The following is an 18,226-nucleotide window of genomic DNA, read 5'->3' on the forward strand; positions in this document are numbered from 1 at the left end:
TTTGAAATCCATTTTTATCTTCATATCGCAGCGCTTGATGGACAAGATGAGCCAGATCCCTGCCGGTGTTCCTGAGTAACTATTTCCTACTCCACAAAGTTCACCTTCTCTTCCTCATTTTATTTAAAATAATAAAAGCAAATGCGTCTGTCGAAACTAAAGCAATTTTCCGGTAATTCATGATACTGAACGTGAATTACTTTTGATTCCTGATACAGTTTTGTTTTGAAATCTAAATTGGCAGTTCTTTCGACATGTGCAAGCAGTGTGAACACCAGCAAACAGGGGGGTTCGACAAAGTGTGTCGAAAGTAAATTCGAACAGATTTTTCATTATGGCGGCGGTCAAAGTCAGACCAAGAAATCAGATAGTCTAAACGGACCTTAAGAGATTTTAGACATGTGAAACCATGATTTATTCTGTGTTGATCTTCCAAACAGAGTTGAACTCAAACATATTATCAAAATGATATGTTGTTTTTGAAAGCATATTGTTATCAAATTTTGATATATTGAAATAGTATAGAAAGGTTTCTTACTTATATTTATATTCTTGAATTAAAAAAATACTACACAAATACCAAAAAAGAATGTAATTTTGATTGACGTAATGCATGCTACTGTATGAATAACTAATGTGATTGCAAAAACCAAATACAATATTACACCCTTGGATATAATTTCTTTTCGCAAATTATGTGTAGAATAAATGCACCAATAGTGGAGGTACTTAAGTGCAATGTGTTCCTATGGGGGCTTATAGAGTCTCCCTAAGCCGCTATAGAAGTACATTACGTTAGTACAATGTACTTCTATAGCGGCTTAGGGAGACTCAATAAGCCACCATAGGAACACATTGCACTAAAGTATCTCCACTATTGGTGCATTTACTAAACATAAATTGTACAAATTAATATTAAACAACCTATGTGCATCTGTTCTGCTGTAATATTCAATAACTTTTTTGCTGTGCCGACTTATAAGTACCAACGACCAAGTTTGAACAATCGAAAATAACATAAATCAATAAGTACATAAAAGGGATTCCAGATGGATAAACAGATAAAATAATAATGTGTATAATTTGTATGACCTGGAATTTTTTTTCATCCGACCTGGAAAAACCTGGAAAACTCAGGGAATTTGATTCCTTGGATTGAGTAGACACCCTGCTTAAGCTTAGGCTTTACATGAAGTCTATAATTCCTCAGAACTACCATGAAAGCAGATTGCAGTTCATGTTTTTCTCATAGTTTTTTTTTTCCAGAACTCCCGTGGAATGAGGTCCTTAGAAATTATAATAAAATTCCATGAGCCTGTGCAAGGAATTTGACACCAGATTTTTGATTTTTTTTTAAGTGTTATAACTTTTTAGTTCAGAATTTATAAATTTATGTATTTGCTACTGAAGATTAATCCATTCTGGATCTATAAAGTTAAATGTGTGATTGAAAATAACTAGGAATATTAAATGTATTTTTTTATTTTAAAATTCATTCTTAGTAAGAAAATTATTAAATTTCCTGAGAAATGATAAGATTCCCTGGTACTTCCAGGTATTTTCAGGACAAATAAAATTATCTGCGAATTCCCGGTTTTTCATGTTTTTTCCAGGCAGTAGAAGCTTGGAGGTTTAGTAAGTTTCTATTCAATCTTTCGGTTCCTATCGTACATATTTAAGTGTTTATGAGAATCTAATTGAATAAGCCTAAAACATCAAAAAATTAATTTATATGCCATCAGAACGACTAATTTTCTTCCCTTAGGTCACTTTTTTACAAATTAAGTCACTATTTGATCACATTTTTCTTCAACATGTTCACTGAAATCACTATTGTTGACAGCATTGATCGCTACCAGCCTTGTATTTGCATGCACGCAAAAAAAATAGCATGAACATGTGATGTAAGGGTGGATTTCTTACATCCTCTGCATGTTTTCTTACAGCAAATGTAATGCGGAGTATAGCGTCATGTAATGGACTATAGTCCTAACACAAAATTCATCAACATATTCCGATGACAACATCACAGAGTCTGGTCATGCGGTGTAACATTGCAAAGTATGCATGCTTTTTTATGCAAATCTGTTATAGAATCTTACATTTCCCGGTTAGGTGTAGTTTTTACACCAAAACATAAAGTATTCCGGGAAATTTTAAATTCTGGGAAACGGTTGTCCAGGAAATGACGTACATAGATAAAAATATTATGTAATTTTCAACTATCAATTGGAGCAGAGTTTTAAATATATAATTACACGTTAAACAATCTGAAATTCAATGAATTTAAGCTGAAATTTATACTATCATGAACTAAATGAACTTTTGACTTCCATGTCATTACTGTATGTTTCAACTAAGGCCAGAAAATACATCACAGTAGCACATGTAAATTTACAAAGTTTTTGCTGTGTACAATCGCTGGTGTTGCCTTTGAAAGATTTAAATATTAACAAAGCTATTTTCAATGGGAGTGATCTGTCAGTTTTACTGTGAACTGTCAAAACTTATCGATAAACAAAAAAAAAATCAGCTGATCGCAGCTGCCTTATAAGGGAGAGTTGACTGTAAAAAAATAATCCCCAACAAGATCAACCACCCTTGCAAGGACGATATTTTTCTCGTTTCGGGATACAATTGGTCACTCTTTTATTAGTTACGGTACGGTCAATGTTTGTCCACTCACTTTTTTTTAACCGATGGGTCAAAATATTTCCCAGAAAATTGGTCTTGCTACAAACCCTTTGTTTTGCATCCAAAACCAAACCTATATTTGAAGTTCTTTCTAACAACTGACACGTAGCATAAACTCTTTTTTTAACAAAAAAAACCATCCGAGAAATCGCAGCAAAATTCCGACCACTTTATTGCACCACTTTTTAGACCGTTTCGAAACTCTGCACCCGCTTTATCTCACTTGAGTTTAGTGAGAAAAAATCGCTTCCCCGTTGTTTCCAGAGCAAGACAAGCGCGCTCTAATTTTTACCCTTGGCTGCTGCCAGAACCGCTTTTATGTCTCTCTGTGCACATTCATTCTGCTTTGCTTCTCGCATCCCACGGGAAGGGGGTGCTATAAAGTCATAAATCATCAATCTGCATCAACTCTTATCGCGTGCACACATGGGTTCCTGTGCAAAGCGATTCATATCCTCTTTTCCCGGAGCAAATTCATCTGTTCGAGAAAAAAAAAGTGAAATCGTAGAAAATTGCTTGTGGCATGAATTCCAGATTCGTTTGTTCCGAAAACAAAAAAAAAAGTTGAATCAAACGCATACATCACAACAAGCACCATCCAGCAGCGTCTCGTCCTCGTCGACCCCTACGAACAGACAATTCTCAGGAATCCTTAGTTTTCCGAGAGCAGCATGGCATTCTTTGATCTCCTCTCCACTGTGCCATGCTCTAACTCCCTTCGGGGAGGGAATTCTACCATTTTGATTTCTCCCTCCCCGCAATGCCTACTATGACTATGTCTGCGTCGCGCGCATCTAGATGTTGTGACGTGCGGAAAGGCGAAGCTCGAGGGGGAAACAATGAAACTGCGGAAACAATAAAAATTCATATTTGACTTTTGTGAAGTCAAACATGGCACTCACACATATCGTATCCTTTTGTGATTTGGGTTTTCATATTGTGGCACGGAGGGAGATCCTTTTTTGCCACTTGCCTTCTGCATCTTTCTGCTTATTTCGTCTAAAATTATATTCATTTGTTCAAGTTGGGAAAACAGAAGGTGGAATCCGATGAAATCAGAGCGTTTTGTGTAGAAATTCTTCTTTTAGATGCTAAATACTTATTTTGAATGATATGACCAAGAATCTAGACCGGTGGTTGTATATGTCTTTTCATTTCGAAACTAAATTCCTTTCGGTAGAACGTCATATTCCAAAGAAGGCGATTTGTGAATGCGAGTATGTCAGTGGAGGGTCGACATAAAAATACTCTTCAGGGAAAACGAATGAATCCTCCATTTTCCCTACTCCGGATGGGAATTGGATCCTGTAGGCCATGGCCCTGACAGCTTCTGTATGATTTCCGGCTGTACAATGAAGAGATGACAGATGGCAACTTTGTGTGCAGGGGGAACCATATTTATTTCGAGAGCTTATATTGTCTCATCTTTCCCTTGTGACTGCTGCTTGTCTCCCTTAGGCATGAGAATGAGGGGGATGACAAAAATCACAACAAGATGGCTGAATTCTGGGAAAAATTTCAATCTTATTAGCTGTTCTGGGAATCAACTTTCGATACTCGCCATTTAGAATAAGCGATGACGCGCGTAGTTGTTGACATCCATTCAGGTTGAATGTATTGTAAATAATCGTATTACTCATGATAATATTCGAAATGCATAATTGACAAATTGTTTGTTTGTTTTCTATTTGCAGTGTCATCTCCAGATAACGTCCAGAATCATCATACCTACGTTCAGTATGTTGATTCCGATATGTACACCGCCACCGGACAGGGACAGACGCAAATGTAAGTACACAGTTGAAAATATGTTGTTACTTGGCATTCGAAAACGATACATGTCACCCGTGTCGGAAAATTCGCCCCGATGTAACAAACATGGAGCTGAAAACCTTCTGATAGGGATCTAATTGGGTTCTTTGATTTTGAAAAATATATCTGAGTACAACGGTATTTTTTCCGATTCCATTTACTTCCATCTCGACTCCCCAAGTAACAATTTTTAGTTGGAGAAACGCTTTCGTTTTGATTTTGTTCAGCTGCATGCTGAATAATAACAGTAAAATTTGTTTATTACAACTTCTGTAAAATCCTTGTTTACACTGGTTTGGAGAATCTGTTCAATTACAGCTGTATACGGTATAGGAATAGAAACATCATTTATATTGCTGATTACATCTGAAACTGGACTGTCCCAAAAATGCAAAAAGTGTGATAGAAGTGCACATTTTCGTCAAATCGTTTTGATGTCTTGGGAACACTTATTGCTTGCATCATAAGAAATAAGTGCACCGAAGACACCAAGACGATTAGATGTAAACTTGCAATTTTATCACACTTTTTAATAAGTGAAAAGGCGCTTATTAGTTCAATTTGGTGTGAAATGCGCAATACAACCTTTATAAATACATATTTACACTCAAGCTTTATTGGTTTGGTGAAAGTCCTTATATGACGTTTGTAGACACTTCCGAATAGCTGCTTCGAAATTTAATAGAGAGTAAACCTGAAAGTCGTTTGTTACACTCTTTCATGACTCCCAAATAATCATTATACAGCAAGCGGTGAAAGGCTTTTATTGCAATTTTTAATGACTCCCTTATGGTGATACGGCACGTCATGCAACCATTGTTGTCCCTACAATCATTAAATAAACGTGTTTTGATATGCGTACGAAAGATATCTTCCTACAAAACAGTAAATTACTAATAACATACCTTAAAAAAATGGGCCTGAATCGTATGAATAAGATACATATTTTAATAATTTTCCACCAAAATATTGCCAATTCATTCGCGCATTGGTAATATTTGCATTAAAAAGTGCTATCAGCCGATTTTGTTCTGCTCAGGGCATGAAATTTCAATAACTGTTTTCACTTGCTTTCACTTCTCAGAACCACACTAAAAACAATTACGACACGTGCTTCTACAAGCACTTTCAAGTTAATTCACCTTTAAAGACGATATTTACTTAAATAATATTATTTGCATCGTTAAAAACACAAGCAGCGAATAATTTTGCAAGCTGAAACTGTTTTGTTTACCATTTTTCTACCCACCGCATTACGAAGGTGTGTGTACGAATCATCTGTCATTGTATCCAGTGTTGTCGATTCAATTGAAACAAAGTGTGTAAAAACAATGCTTTTATTGCTTTTTAAGGTGCTTAAACTGTGTTCAATTAAGAAACCATCACTAATAAATGTTTAAAACAATTTCTTATTTTGTAAGACAAAAAATGAAAGTAAATGAATCTAGAAATCTTCTATAGAAAACATGTGTGTCGTTCTGGTTGCACTGCTCGAAGCCATCAGCTGATATGCAAAATGCGGCAAAAGGATGATTCATTCAAAAACAAAAACATACACGATAAGAAAAAAATATCCAGCGGCCAGCTCATTTTTGCCTTCTTTTGGCATTGAGTATAATCATATTCATCTACTTTTGGGTACAACTTAACTATTTTTGGGTAGAAGCGAATTGTCAATTCCATACTAATTGAACACAAGCTCTTCGACCCACATTACCTACTTTTGGCTTCCTGCAATATAGTGCCGAGATTTGTGAAAATGAGTCACTTTGAGATCTTTTTTCTTACCGTGTACCTGGGGGTTTGAGATCTGGAATCACTTTTGGACAGGTCGTATGTAATCAAAGTGTACAAAGTGTGACGTTGAATCAATTAACTACTATGATGCACTAGCGTGCACAGAAATGTTGTTAAGGAGGGGCAATTTTTTTTCTATGGTGCATTTAATCTGGGCATGGGGAGTACTGCAAAGTGCGTGGTGTATAGTGCTGTCCACCTCCCACTATTTCCCTACTGTTCAATCTAGCTAATTTTATTTATTTTTTTCTCCGGTTGTGGTTCATCTTCTTCAATGCAAAGTACTTTCAGACAGCCAATGGAAATTGGCAATTTAATCCCATCGACGATATCGATGAAGATCTGTTCGTCATTACATTGTGCAACGATGTAATCATGTCATTTTGAATACGGTACTTGTGTACTGGCTATTTTTGGCACCTTCCGCCAAGTTTATTTCCAGCACAGGATCGTAGTTAGCTACCAACTGGGTGACACACTTTCCTCTCCTTCCGAATGTCCACGAAGTGGTTGGCCACCTTTACAAAGTATGCGCACAATATCGACGAAACGTTCCGTTATAAAGCGATTATGTAGCCGCTTTGCCTCTCTAGCAGCAATCATAGCTGTTTTTTGGTGGTCCAGTTCTTCGTCGATACCCTTCCTGGTTTTGAAATTCTTCCACGCTTCCATACTACCAACATGGGTATCACTGCCATTGTGTTTTTCCAGCAACTCGGTCGCTTTCTTCCAATTTCTGAACTCTGTAGGAATCGGACAACTTGGATCGCCCGGAAAGATCGGCAGCATAATGTTTTTGTGTATAGTTGGCTTTGAAAATCCAGAATAACATTGAAAATAGTTTTTAAAGTTTCTAAGATTTCTTGGAAGTTAAAGTTACAGTTCAATTAATATTTTGATAGAAAAATGTTGTAATAATGTTTTGCGTCATGCTCTTCTTTACAGGTTAAACATATAAACCAAAGAAAATATATTCTTCAAGGTACTGGTATCATCTTTTATTCAGCTACCTTTCTGAAATTTTGTGCAGTACGTTTTTGTTTATTTTGAAGGCATCGTTACAGTTTATTTTTGACTATGTCAAGGTTTTTTAAGCCCTTATATGCTGTTGTAGTTATACTTTACTATTACTGTTGCGAGTACGTTAAACTTGGCCATTTTCAGCAGAAACTGGCGTTTTAATTTTTTCAAATTTTGACCTCATCATTAGAAAGGTCTAAAAAATATGTAACGATTTGAACAAAAGCGCACAAAACTATTTTGACAAGCGAGTACAGGATTGTTAACGAAATGACGACATGTGCGAAGGATTGAGCATGTCAACCCTGTCCCTAAGTACCGCCAGTTGGGGTGACAGAAAATGATGCCAAACATTCAACATGTTTTAGAGATAATATAAAGGACAAAATATTTTGGAACTGTCCTAAGAATTCAATATCCTTGAGGTTCTTTTCGGAATATTTTAGATCTTTTTTTTTCTCAGAACACCTTGGAACTGAAATTCCCCTAAAGTTTCAGAAGAATTTCCTCTGTATTCTCAAGAAATTTTTCCCAAAATAAGCTTGAAATTATCCTCGGAATTTCCTTGAAATTTTCCCCAACATCCCTTTGGAATTTCATTCAAAATTTGATTCTCTCGGTATTCTTTTCGAAATTATCTTAGATCTATCTGCAGGATTCACTAGAAATTATTCGCAGAATTTTCATGGAATCATCCCCAGAAATCTTTTCTTTTGGAACTGTCCTCAGAATTCAATACCCTTGAAGTTCTTCTCGGAAGTCAAGTTTAAGTTGTCCGTCCATTCACCAAAACGTTGTAGTTTTTCTACCAGAAATGTTCAATAAAGCTTGCCCCTTCATTCATCAGAACTGTGCAATTTTTACATCAGGAATTTTCAATTCAGCTTGCCCCTCCATGCAGCAGATTGTTGCAAATCTTACAGCAGAAATTTTCAATACAAACTTGCCCCCATAAAATTTCAACTGACCAGAACGATGCAAATTTTCCACCGTTGATATTCAATAAAACTGCTTTTTCAATATAGCTTGCTTCTTCTATCCTCAGAATTTCGCAGGTTTTCCACCAAATAAAGCTTACCCCTATTTTTATATTTTGAGAATGTTCAGTAAATCAGCTTCCCTCCAATCATTAGAATGGTGCAAATTTTACACCAGAAATTATTATTAAAGTTTGTATCTCTATTCAGCAGAAGGATGCAAATTTAAGACCAAAATTTTTCCGAAAAGCTTGCCCATCCGTTCACCAGAACGGTGCAGATTTTCCACCAGAAATTTTCAATATAGCTAAATTTTTAATAAAGCTTGTGCCTTCATTTACCAGTGCAAGTTTTCCACCATAAATCTTCTGTTCATTTCATTTATCACGGCGATGCAAATTTTGCACCAGAAATTTTCAATAAATTATGCTCCTCCATTCACCAGAACGGTGCACCAAAAATTGTCAGTGAAGTTTGTTTCACTATGCACCTTTGTGGTGCAATTTTCAGGCTTTGCCAGAATGGTGCAAATTTTCCACCATAAATTTTCAATGAAGCTTGCATTCATCAGAACGATGCAAATTATGCACCAGTAAAATGAATAAACCTTGCTTCTACATTCACCACCGTGTTGAGAACTTTCCACCAGAAATTTTCAGTTAAATTTGCACCTCCAAATTTTTAGCGTGATTCAATTTTTCCACCAGAGTTATTCATTTTGATAAGTCCCTCCATGCACACCCTTGATGATATATTTACACCAGAAATATTCAATAAAAAGCTTTTTCTTCGATTTACCACCACGAAGGTAAATTTTATCAATCTTAAATTTACCCTCTTCTTTTAGCCCTTCATGAACCACATTGAAAAAAAAAAATTACACCATAAATGTTTTGTATGCACCACTGTGGTGCAATTTTTTGACCAAAAAATGTCATTGAAGCTTGTCCCTTCATGCACCTTTGTGAAGCAATTTTCAGGCACCATTTTAAAGGAATTGACGCAGTAAAAGGTTTTCAGTGTCCTTATATTATGAAATGAAGTTATTTTACCTTCAAATCAAGTTATCAAGGAATCAAGTTATTTTATATAATAATTTTGTAAATGTGGAAATAAAAGCCTTATTTATAAAAGGAGGGGCAATTACCCTGTGCACGCCAGTGCTATGATGACTTGACATGTTGGACTTGGTGGCTAGGCGCATAATTATTTTCTGTATATGAAGGGGTGTCCTTGGAGGTGATAGGTTGATAATATTGGCAAATTGAATAGAAATGTAAAAATGTAAATGTAAAAATGACGAAGGTTGAAATTTACAGTAAAATGGACATAACTTATTCTTTACCTTTATAATTTTTTTTTATTAACTGGTACACATTCGACCTAATAATAACGAACTCTAGCAGCTATGTTTACGGTAGTTGCGTTAGTGCATGATGTACACTCATACCACTACAGCATCAATGATAATCAATTCACTGACACGTTGAAAGGAGAGAAAGAAAAAAAGCAAAAAAAGCTCGACGTATCGTATCATCTTATAACCGTTGTGTAATCACTCACAATATTCCCAGATTAAAAATAGTTCAACAATTGTCGTGGAGCGCCAAAATAAGCACTTGTACAATTTTTATTCGCATTCTGTGATGATGGAAAAAGTAGTAAAAAGCATATGTTTAATCTTTGATTGGTATTCTTTCAATTAATCACTCTAATTATTAATTCTAGACTTATCTAGAAATTAAACTGTTGATTATATTATATATGTCCTAAATTAATGTTTGAATTTATTAATAGCACCTAAATATAATTTACCTCTACTCCGCTGAGTGTTTCTCGAAGCAAGATTCGAACTCATAATCCTGGATTGCCGGCCGCATCTGTTTCCATGTGCTCTATTCTTCATTACATATTTTGATCATATGAGAGAAATATATGAAGCTCATTTTGAGTGACTCGAGAGAAGTCGAATAATCATTGCTTTACGGTCATATAAACGTACCTATCACTTGTGCTATTTTTGGCAACAAAATTGTGGTTGGTATTTATAACCCAAGTCGCGCAAGTGCTGAAACAAAGTTGTATAAGTCAATACACAACAACCCTCCATAAACAACAACCATAAGAAGCGCCTAACCACCAATTCGGGATATCATCCCAACTTTATGTGGTATGGTCGTACCAACCGGTGGAAACTAACGATTTGAAATTGGTTCACTACTTGACTAGCCTATTGGTCACAAGCAAATCGATTAACGTACTCCATTGTTGTCAAAATTCTAGTACAAAACTATGTTTGTTTTGATTCGCTATGAAAGTTTGACAGATAAAATGAGGGTGGTCACGCCGAACGTGAACTGCTTAAGATTATACTTAATTGACCACCATGGGCACCCACCATAGCCAATAGTGCAGAAAGGCAGATTCTCTCCTTGATACCTTACTTGAGATTCCACTGTTATCGTATCATCTATACCTAAACAGCTGATAGCAGTCGATGCTGAAAAACAATAGTTTTTGACTATTTTGAGCTTCTCCACTATTCTTCACAGATCTCATATGATCATACGGGGCAGACTGGAGGCTATTGTCCTATCTACACCCACAGGATCGATGGAAATATATACAGCTGGTCAATCGTATACAAGGACAGTATAGGAGATAGTGTACACTTCCAACCGATCTCCATCCCCTTTCTCGAATAACAACAGCAGCAGCTCAGTAGTAGTAGCAAATCAATAGAACAGTTAGTTTGTTGACCGCCGAAGCAAACGGTCATATTCTGCATGGACAAACTCCGTGCATCGCGCGCGCTCGACCTGTCGCACCTCTCACCCACAGACTGGGAAAGGGTGTAGTAAGAATTGTATATCCGTGTAAATAAAGTGGACAATTTTACTGTAAAGTGTTTTCGTGCGTAAGATTACTGTACCGCCGGCCCTGAGTATCGGCCAGTCTATCCCGGCGTCAATAGTGGGGTTCGTGGATATTCCTATGTTTCAAAGGGTGCATCGATTAGCTTGGGACCGAAGATAGTACCAGAGCTGAGCCAAAAAGTTGAGCACGTTTCTTCGGGACCTACTAGTCTTAGAGTTACCTCTATGGTCGTACCCTCGGTCGTACCATCTATGATTGCTATCTTGCCCCGTAATGTGGGTAGATCACCTTTTCGTGGTACGTTACGGGATGTAAGATCTACCACCGATTCCTAGTCCTGACTACTTCAAACTAGAGGAATAGGATTTTTCAGTAATCCAAGGAACACATCTTAGTCCTTGTTACTTTTTATGCCTTGTTGATAGTGACAAGACTCGGCTTTGTCTACCGAGGATGATCTTGAAAGAAGGAAAAAATGAGTTAGTTGTCTTCATCTATGTAATTCCTAATCTCCTATTCGTTGTTCCCTAGTTTGAAGTGGTTAAGACTAGGGTTCTGATGCATGGTCATTATCGGTGTCATACCTTAATTTTGTTGCTAAGGAATCCAATTTTGATTGACAAAGGGGTGCGCCTTTGGAGGGTGTTTCAACACTCCGAAGGGTATAAATAGTGGGACCTTTCAATTAGAGTCGGATCCTTGCGATAAAGACAACTGTAAAAAAATCGAATACTTCATCATTTCTCAATAGTGATGGAGTAATACGACATGCACTAAACTAAGGACACGGGATATACTACAATAGATCAATTTACTGGTCGCAGTAGTGTTAGGTCCCGAACAGAGGAAAAAAAAAAATATCGCTAGTGTATGGTACCCGTTTATTAGGAACCTCATCAAATTTGACTAGGCGTTGTAAAATGGCTTTACAATAATTGAATTATTGCTGAACAAACATATCTGGAAGCACTGTTCGTTGTGAAGCTGTTAACCTACCTGTCAATGAATTTATGAAACAATAAAACAACATAAATAGAATGCTCTAATAAGAGTTGCTTTGATAACTTGTATATATTTCAGTACAACCTGCTTGTCAGCAACTTTTAGTGCAGTTGAATAATGTGTGCAGTGATAGTCATTGAAACTGATTATCATGATCGTGTTAAACTCAATGCACAGTGGTTCAGAATGCAGATTTAGGTGGAATGATATGTTTTGAGCCTGAAATTGAAACTTTAGACTAAAAGTCTCTTCTACAAAGTTGCTCCTTATAGTTAGGTCCTCATTTTTATGACAATTATCATTAAAATCAAAAATCTAACTTTTTTGTTTGAATAAATTAAGGTATACATTCGTGGGCAAAGTTATAGCTGAGCTAATTTAAAGCAACTTTGTACAAAACAACTTTTTTGTAAATCTTAAACTGACCGATTTAGAGCTATTTTCTTCAATTGAGTTAGGGTGGCTCTAAAAAAACAGTTGTTTTGCTCCTAGTTTTCTTATTTCGAATTTCTCAGCAAAGGTGTCTTAAAATAACTTTTAGATCTTAAGAAGCTTGTACAAAGCTTGTCAATATCTTTCGCCGATCAAAATTTATTGACGTTTTTATACTAAAAATATGCAATTTTCATATGTTAATATCTCTGGTTGGGGCAAACGAAAAACAAAGTTTTCTTACGGCATTTGAAAGGGCGTATGTTATTCTCAATAATATGAAAAAAAAAATGGAGGTATGTTATTTTTTAAACTCGCATAAAATCAATTTGCATTTATTCATATTTTTTATTATATTTGGGTACATATTTTTTATTAGAAGAGATACAGACAACAAATTTCGCTATAAAACATTCGTCTTAAAGAGTTTTAAAAGTCTCTAGAAGATGACTTTCATGAGAAATTTCAAATAAAAAAGTTATTGGCAAAAGATGGATTTCATAGGACCACTCTAATGACAAATTTAAATAAAATGTGCTAGTACATTTGTTTCAATAGTTGGACATTTAGTGTCTTCGAAGAAGTTTTATGTTCTTAAAAATTCCCTTCTTTTGGTGCTTGCAAACGTCAGGGTGGTCCTCAAATTAGGAAACAAAATAAAAACATGTGTTGTTTGAAAAAACTGGTGAACAACTTTGTCTATCTTTTAACTTTCTCATTTTAGAGTAATGATTTAATTTTTCGGAGTTAACTTAGGGTGTTCCTGGAAAAAATAGTTTTTTAGCACTAACTTTATTATTTGAAATTTCTCATGAAAGTCATCTTCTAGAGACTTTTCAAACTCTTTAAGACAAATGTTTTATAGCGAAATTTGTTGCCTGTATCTCTTCTAATAAAAAAGATATACCCAAATATAGTAAAAAATATGAATAAATTCAAATTGATTTTATACGAGTTTAAAAAATAACATACCTCCAATTTTTTCATATTATTGAGAATACTATACGTCCTTTCAAATGCCGTAAGAAAACTTTGTTTTTTGTTTGCCCCAACCAGAGATATTAACATATGAAAATTGCATATTTTTAGTATAAAAACGTCAATAACTTTTGATCGGCGAAAGATATTGACAAGCTTTGTACAAGCTTCTTAAGATCTAAAAGTTATTTGAAGACCCCTTTGCTGAGAAATTCGAAATAAGAAAACTAGGAGCAAAACAACTGTTTTTTTTTAGAGCCACCCTAACTCAATTCAAGAAAATAGCTCTGAATCGGCCAATTTAAGAGATACAAAAAAGTTGTTTTGTACAAAGTTGCTTCAACGTTGCCGAAGAATGTATACCATAATTTATTCAAACAAAAAAGGTAGATTTTTTATTTTAATGGTAATAGGAACCACCCTAGAATTCATTTTCATAAAAATGAGGGCTTAACTATAAGGAACAACTTTGTAGAAGAGACTTTTAGTCTAAAGTTTCAATTTCAGGCTCAAAACATATCATTCCACCTAAATCTGCATTCTGGACCACTGTATAATGCTTTTATTCCACGTTCTATTAAGCTCTTGTCAATCGATTTAACTGAGGTGCTATATAAGTTATCGTGGGTCTTATGGAGCATATAGCTAAACCAAATGCGTACAATTATTCAAAAGTGCTCCCCGCAAGTTTAAAAAAATTTTTTTGACCAAATGACAATACAACTGTTGCGCCGTGCAAGCTATAGGCCCTTTCGATAATAAAAGCCTACGCCCGGCTGACGCGACGCAGCTACATGCTACATTTTTACTGTCATGCAAAATCAAAACAAAAGCAAAAAGTTAAAAGCGTGCAATCGATTGATAAGTTCTAATTAAAGTTAACTATATTTCGTTTATTATTACTTTCAAAACTAAGATAAGTTGATTCCTAGTTCTTACATTATTCAACGTTTAAATTTCAGTTTAGAATAACAGATTTACCTGTTCTGAGTGTGTTTACATCGAAAAAAGCGGCAGCGGAAAAACCCGATCTGAGTGAGTCTACTTGTCGGATTGAAAACTAGTTAGAATCAAATCGACTTCGGTTAGGCAATTAGTGACAACTGTCAAACTTTCCGCTTCCGCCCACATTGCGTTTGGGCCTTTACTCTCACCCCAGACTGCATGGTAAATTTAACGAACATAATGTTAACATCAGCATCGCTTCCTATGTTATTAGCCGGATTACAATGATGTCACTATTTGCGTTTGCAATATTTACGAATACAGCAGCATTTGAAGGTTTGGGCTAGCTCCTTCCTGTGCTCATTGCTCCTTGTTGTCACATTTTGTCCACACGACGAAACAGAATGATACATTTTGTTTGATTAATCATCAATTGACTTCTCGAAGCAAGATCTCACTAATACAACCTGGCTAGTGTAGCCGCGAAAAATCGAGTTGTTTATTATTTTCAACCACGAAATCAGCTGTCAAAGCGTTTGACTTTACAGCGGTTTGTTTTTTTTTTCAACCAGTAAAACGAATATATTAGTGGAATTGCTTACTAATACTAACGGTGGCAGAGAAGTCTATGATTCAAAATTACACAAAAATGGATAACATTTATTCTTCATTATGAGTTGTCCCGTTTTTTTTTAAAGGATTCAACTTGAATCATTAATGTATCATTATGTTTCTCCGTGTACTTTGTTCGCAACCGAACTAAACTGAACTAAACACAAATTGACAGTGAGCAAGTGTGACGTTCATTTCCTCTTTGTTTTCGTTTGCTCGTTGCTATGCGCGCATTTTATTCAAAGAATAATTTGTGGCCGGCGATTTAATTGAATATTAAATATAAAGAAAATACCAAGCGTATTAAAAAAAAAAGAAAAAAAGATCGATCTACCAACGAACGATTATTTGGTACTGATTTAATCAGTGGATCGATTCTAGAGCCAAATATAAGATCGATCTTTCTCTGAAGATCGGTCAATCCTAGCTGTGTCCCAATTGGCGAGTTAAATTTAGCTCGTGGTTAAAAGTGCTGCTGGAAAGTTATCGTATTGAATAACCCTGCTACCCAAGGGGTAAGTCACTCAGCACATTGTGCCGAAATTAGATTCGGCACAGCTTGGGTACATCCATCGGTACACCTTCGGCACAATCTCGTAGGCATTGGATTGTTGTAAATAAAATGGGAGCACTGCTGGAAAACTGTCATTGAAGTTGTTCACAACATTACGTGCTGTTTGACTGTATATTCAGGAACATCCTCTAATTGAATATACTAGAGGAATTCAGACCAGCAGTTCACTTATAGATCAAAATACGAAATGAAGGTTCTAGAGTGGGCAAAACAAACTACAGAAGTTTATTCATCATCGTCTATAGTCGGTTTCCAACAATGTTCCCCACCGGTTCCAACTCTTTTTGGCCGCTGATTTACCGTTGCTTTCACATCACGAAAGGCTAGGTTTCTGGTCTGCCTTTGAGGGCATTATAAAACCCTAAAACACAGGACTTTTATTATCCTATAAACACAAAACACCAAAATTTCACACATTCGCCACTTCCCGCGTCGTCCTTGCGATTTCAAACCAATGCATTCAACCTGTCAGAAATACTGGGTTGCCGGGATGGGTATTTTAAAAACAATCGCAGCTTGCTCTATGACCGGCACAATCGGCATACTTGCGGCACACTGACAAAAAAAGATTACCCAAGATAGGTGTGCGGAGTGACATACCCCTTGCTGCTACCCGAGTGTGGTTATTTCTGACAGACTACCCAAGTACAGCGTATATAGCCAAAAAGGCGAAATAACGTGTCTATGGTTACTTGGGTCGAAGTTAAATTTTGGCAACCGTGGCTGAGTTCTGTTTGAAAACCGATCGATCGAAAACACCTAGATTTTCGAACATTGAAAATAACTTTCGAGATCTCACTTTTAACCACGAGTTAAATTTTATCTAGTTAGAATAAGAAATCCTCGGAAAAAATCTAATGGGACTGTTCGATTGGCTCAGATTTTGACACTTCATTTGAATCAAAACTTTCTCTCAGCCCATATCTCCCTCTGAGTATTTCTGTTGTAGACTAGACTACCAAAGTAACATTGCAAGTTTTATCGAGGTTTGAAAGCGATCGACAAGTCTAAATCATAGTCTACAGAACCCTCATAAAACCACCATTGTTACTTGGGTAGACTAGAGACTACCCATAATGAATGTTCTAGCATTTAAGTTGTATTCTTTGATTTGGAAGGATAAAATCTGTAACCCCCCTGAAATACCCTGGTATTATTTTTCCTTAATTTAATTTAAGAATGATATTTTGAAAATTAATTACATTGCTTAATATTTCGAACGAAATCTTGCCATCTTGGTGGTCCCGATCGTTGGATTCTTTTTGATAACCATTTCGAGTGAGTCCTGAGAAAAAAAACCTATCTTCTGTTCTGAGAGTTCACTTGACAATTTATTGGTAACATTCGATTCGTCACAGTTAGGGATGATAGTTTTGTGGATTGATGTGGACAATATTTTGTTCAACCAAAACACGTGGTTTGTGGATAGCCCTATAAAGAGATTATCGCTTCAAAGTCGAATTTAGAAATCTCTATGCATAATACAATTTAGAAATAAACTACCTACGGTGAGATCTAACCATTCCCAAGTAACATGTATGGTTTTGTTATGTTCTTCAAGTCCATTATTAGCCTTACAAACCTCTTCAAAGCCATGATAAAACCGAAAATGTTACTTGGGTTGCTACACATTGAAAGTTCTGTTGAAAGATAGAGTTACTAAATGCTCATTTGATTTGATATGTGTTATAGTTCATAACCACTGTATGCACATCCTTGGACACAAATGAACATACATGTGAACATATAAAAAGCGAATTGAATTAATTATAGCATAAAATCTCACATTTTCTTCCCTTTTCCACCGTCTAGGACCTACCCGGTGTACGCAGTCGGTGATTACAGCTCCACCGGCGGACAGCAGTATTACACTACCAGTGGTGCCAGTGGTGGAAATGCCGGCGGTAGCACAGGAACAAACACCGGCGGCACCGGTGGTTCCGGAAGTGGCAATTACAGTGCATCATCCGGCGGCGGCAGTTCACACTCGTCAAGCGGAACTGGTGGTGGCACGAACGGAAATGGCCCATCCGGTGGAGGCGGCGGCGCCGGCGTTGGTGGTGGTGGTGGCGGTGTTAATACAGGAGCAGGCAACGGCACCAGCAATCAACAGTACATTGTTCCGGTAGATGAAGCCACGTTGCTCGGAACGGCGGCCACAAACGGGGCGCACCAGCGTGATTCACCGCAAACCATGACGGTAAGTGACGATCGGAGTTGGAGGTTTATTTTGCGGTTGGCCGCAAAAGCCGCCCGTATGGCTTCGAAACCACCGAAAAGCCCAACCATCATCGGTTGGTCACCGAGCGCATATTATTCTGCTCATCCATGTGGATGAAAGCTATCGATGTCGGTTTGGTGATTGGTAACGGGCTTTTGTTTTATGGCCGGGTTCTTTTTTTTTGTGCTCCGGATTTTCCATTGTTTGTGTCAATTAATTTTACGCCGCCATGATGTGTGTCGCTTGAGAGTTTTCCATTCAACCCACCTGTTCCTTCTGTTTCGT

The 18,226-nt window shown here is 36.6% G+C and overlaps 1 protein-coding gene across 7 annotated transcripts in view; it reads left to right on the plus strand.

Moving 5' to 3' along the window:
- Window positions 1-18,226, plus strand: part of Rfx — a 155,860-nt gene that overhangs the window by 118,127 nt on the left and 19,507 nt on the right. For all 7 annotated transcript variants that reach the window (XM_065217085.1, XM_065217088.1, XM_065217087.1 and 4 more), the window contains 2 exons: window positions 4,389-4,482; window positions 17,533-17,920. In XM_065217085.1, the coding sequence (XP_065073157.1) occupies window positions 4,389-4,482; window positions 17,533-17,920 (482 nt within the window). The remainder of the gene's footprint in view (window positions 1-4,388; window positions 4,483-17,532; window positions 17,921-18,226) is intronic.

Source organism: Ochlerotatus camptorhynchus, unplaced genomic scaffold, assembly GCF_037179485.1.
Source record: "Ochlerotatus camptorhynchus isolate MF236.1 unplaced genomic scaffold, CSIRO-AGI_Acam_v1.1 ptg000070l, whole genome shotgun sequence".
Lineage (NCBI taxonomy): Eukaryota > Metazoa > Arthropoda > Insecta > Diptera > Culicidae > Ochlerotatus > Ochlerotatus camptorhynchus.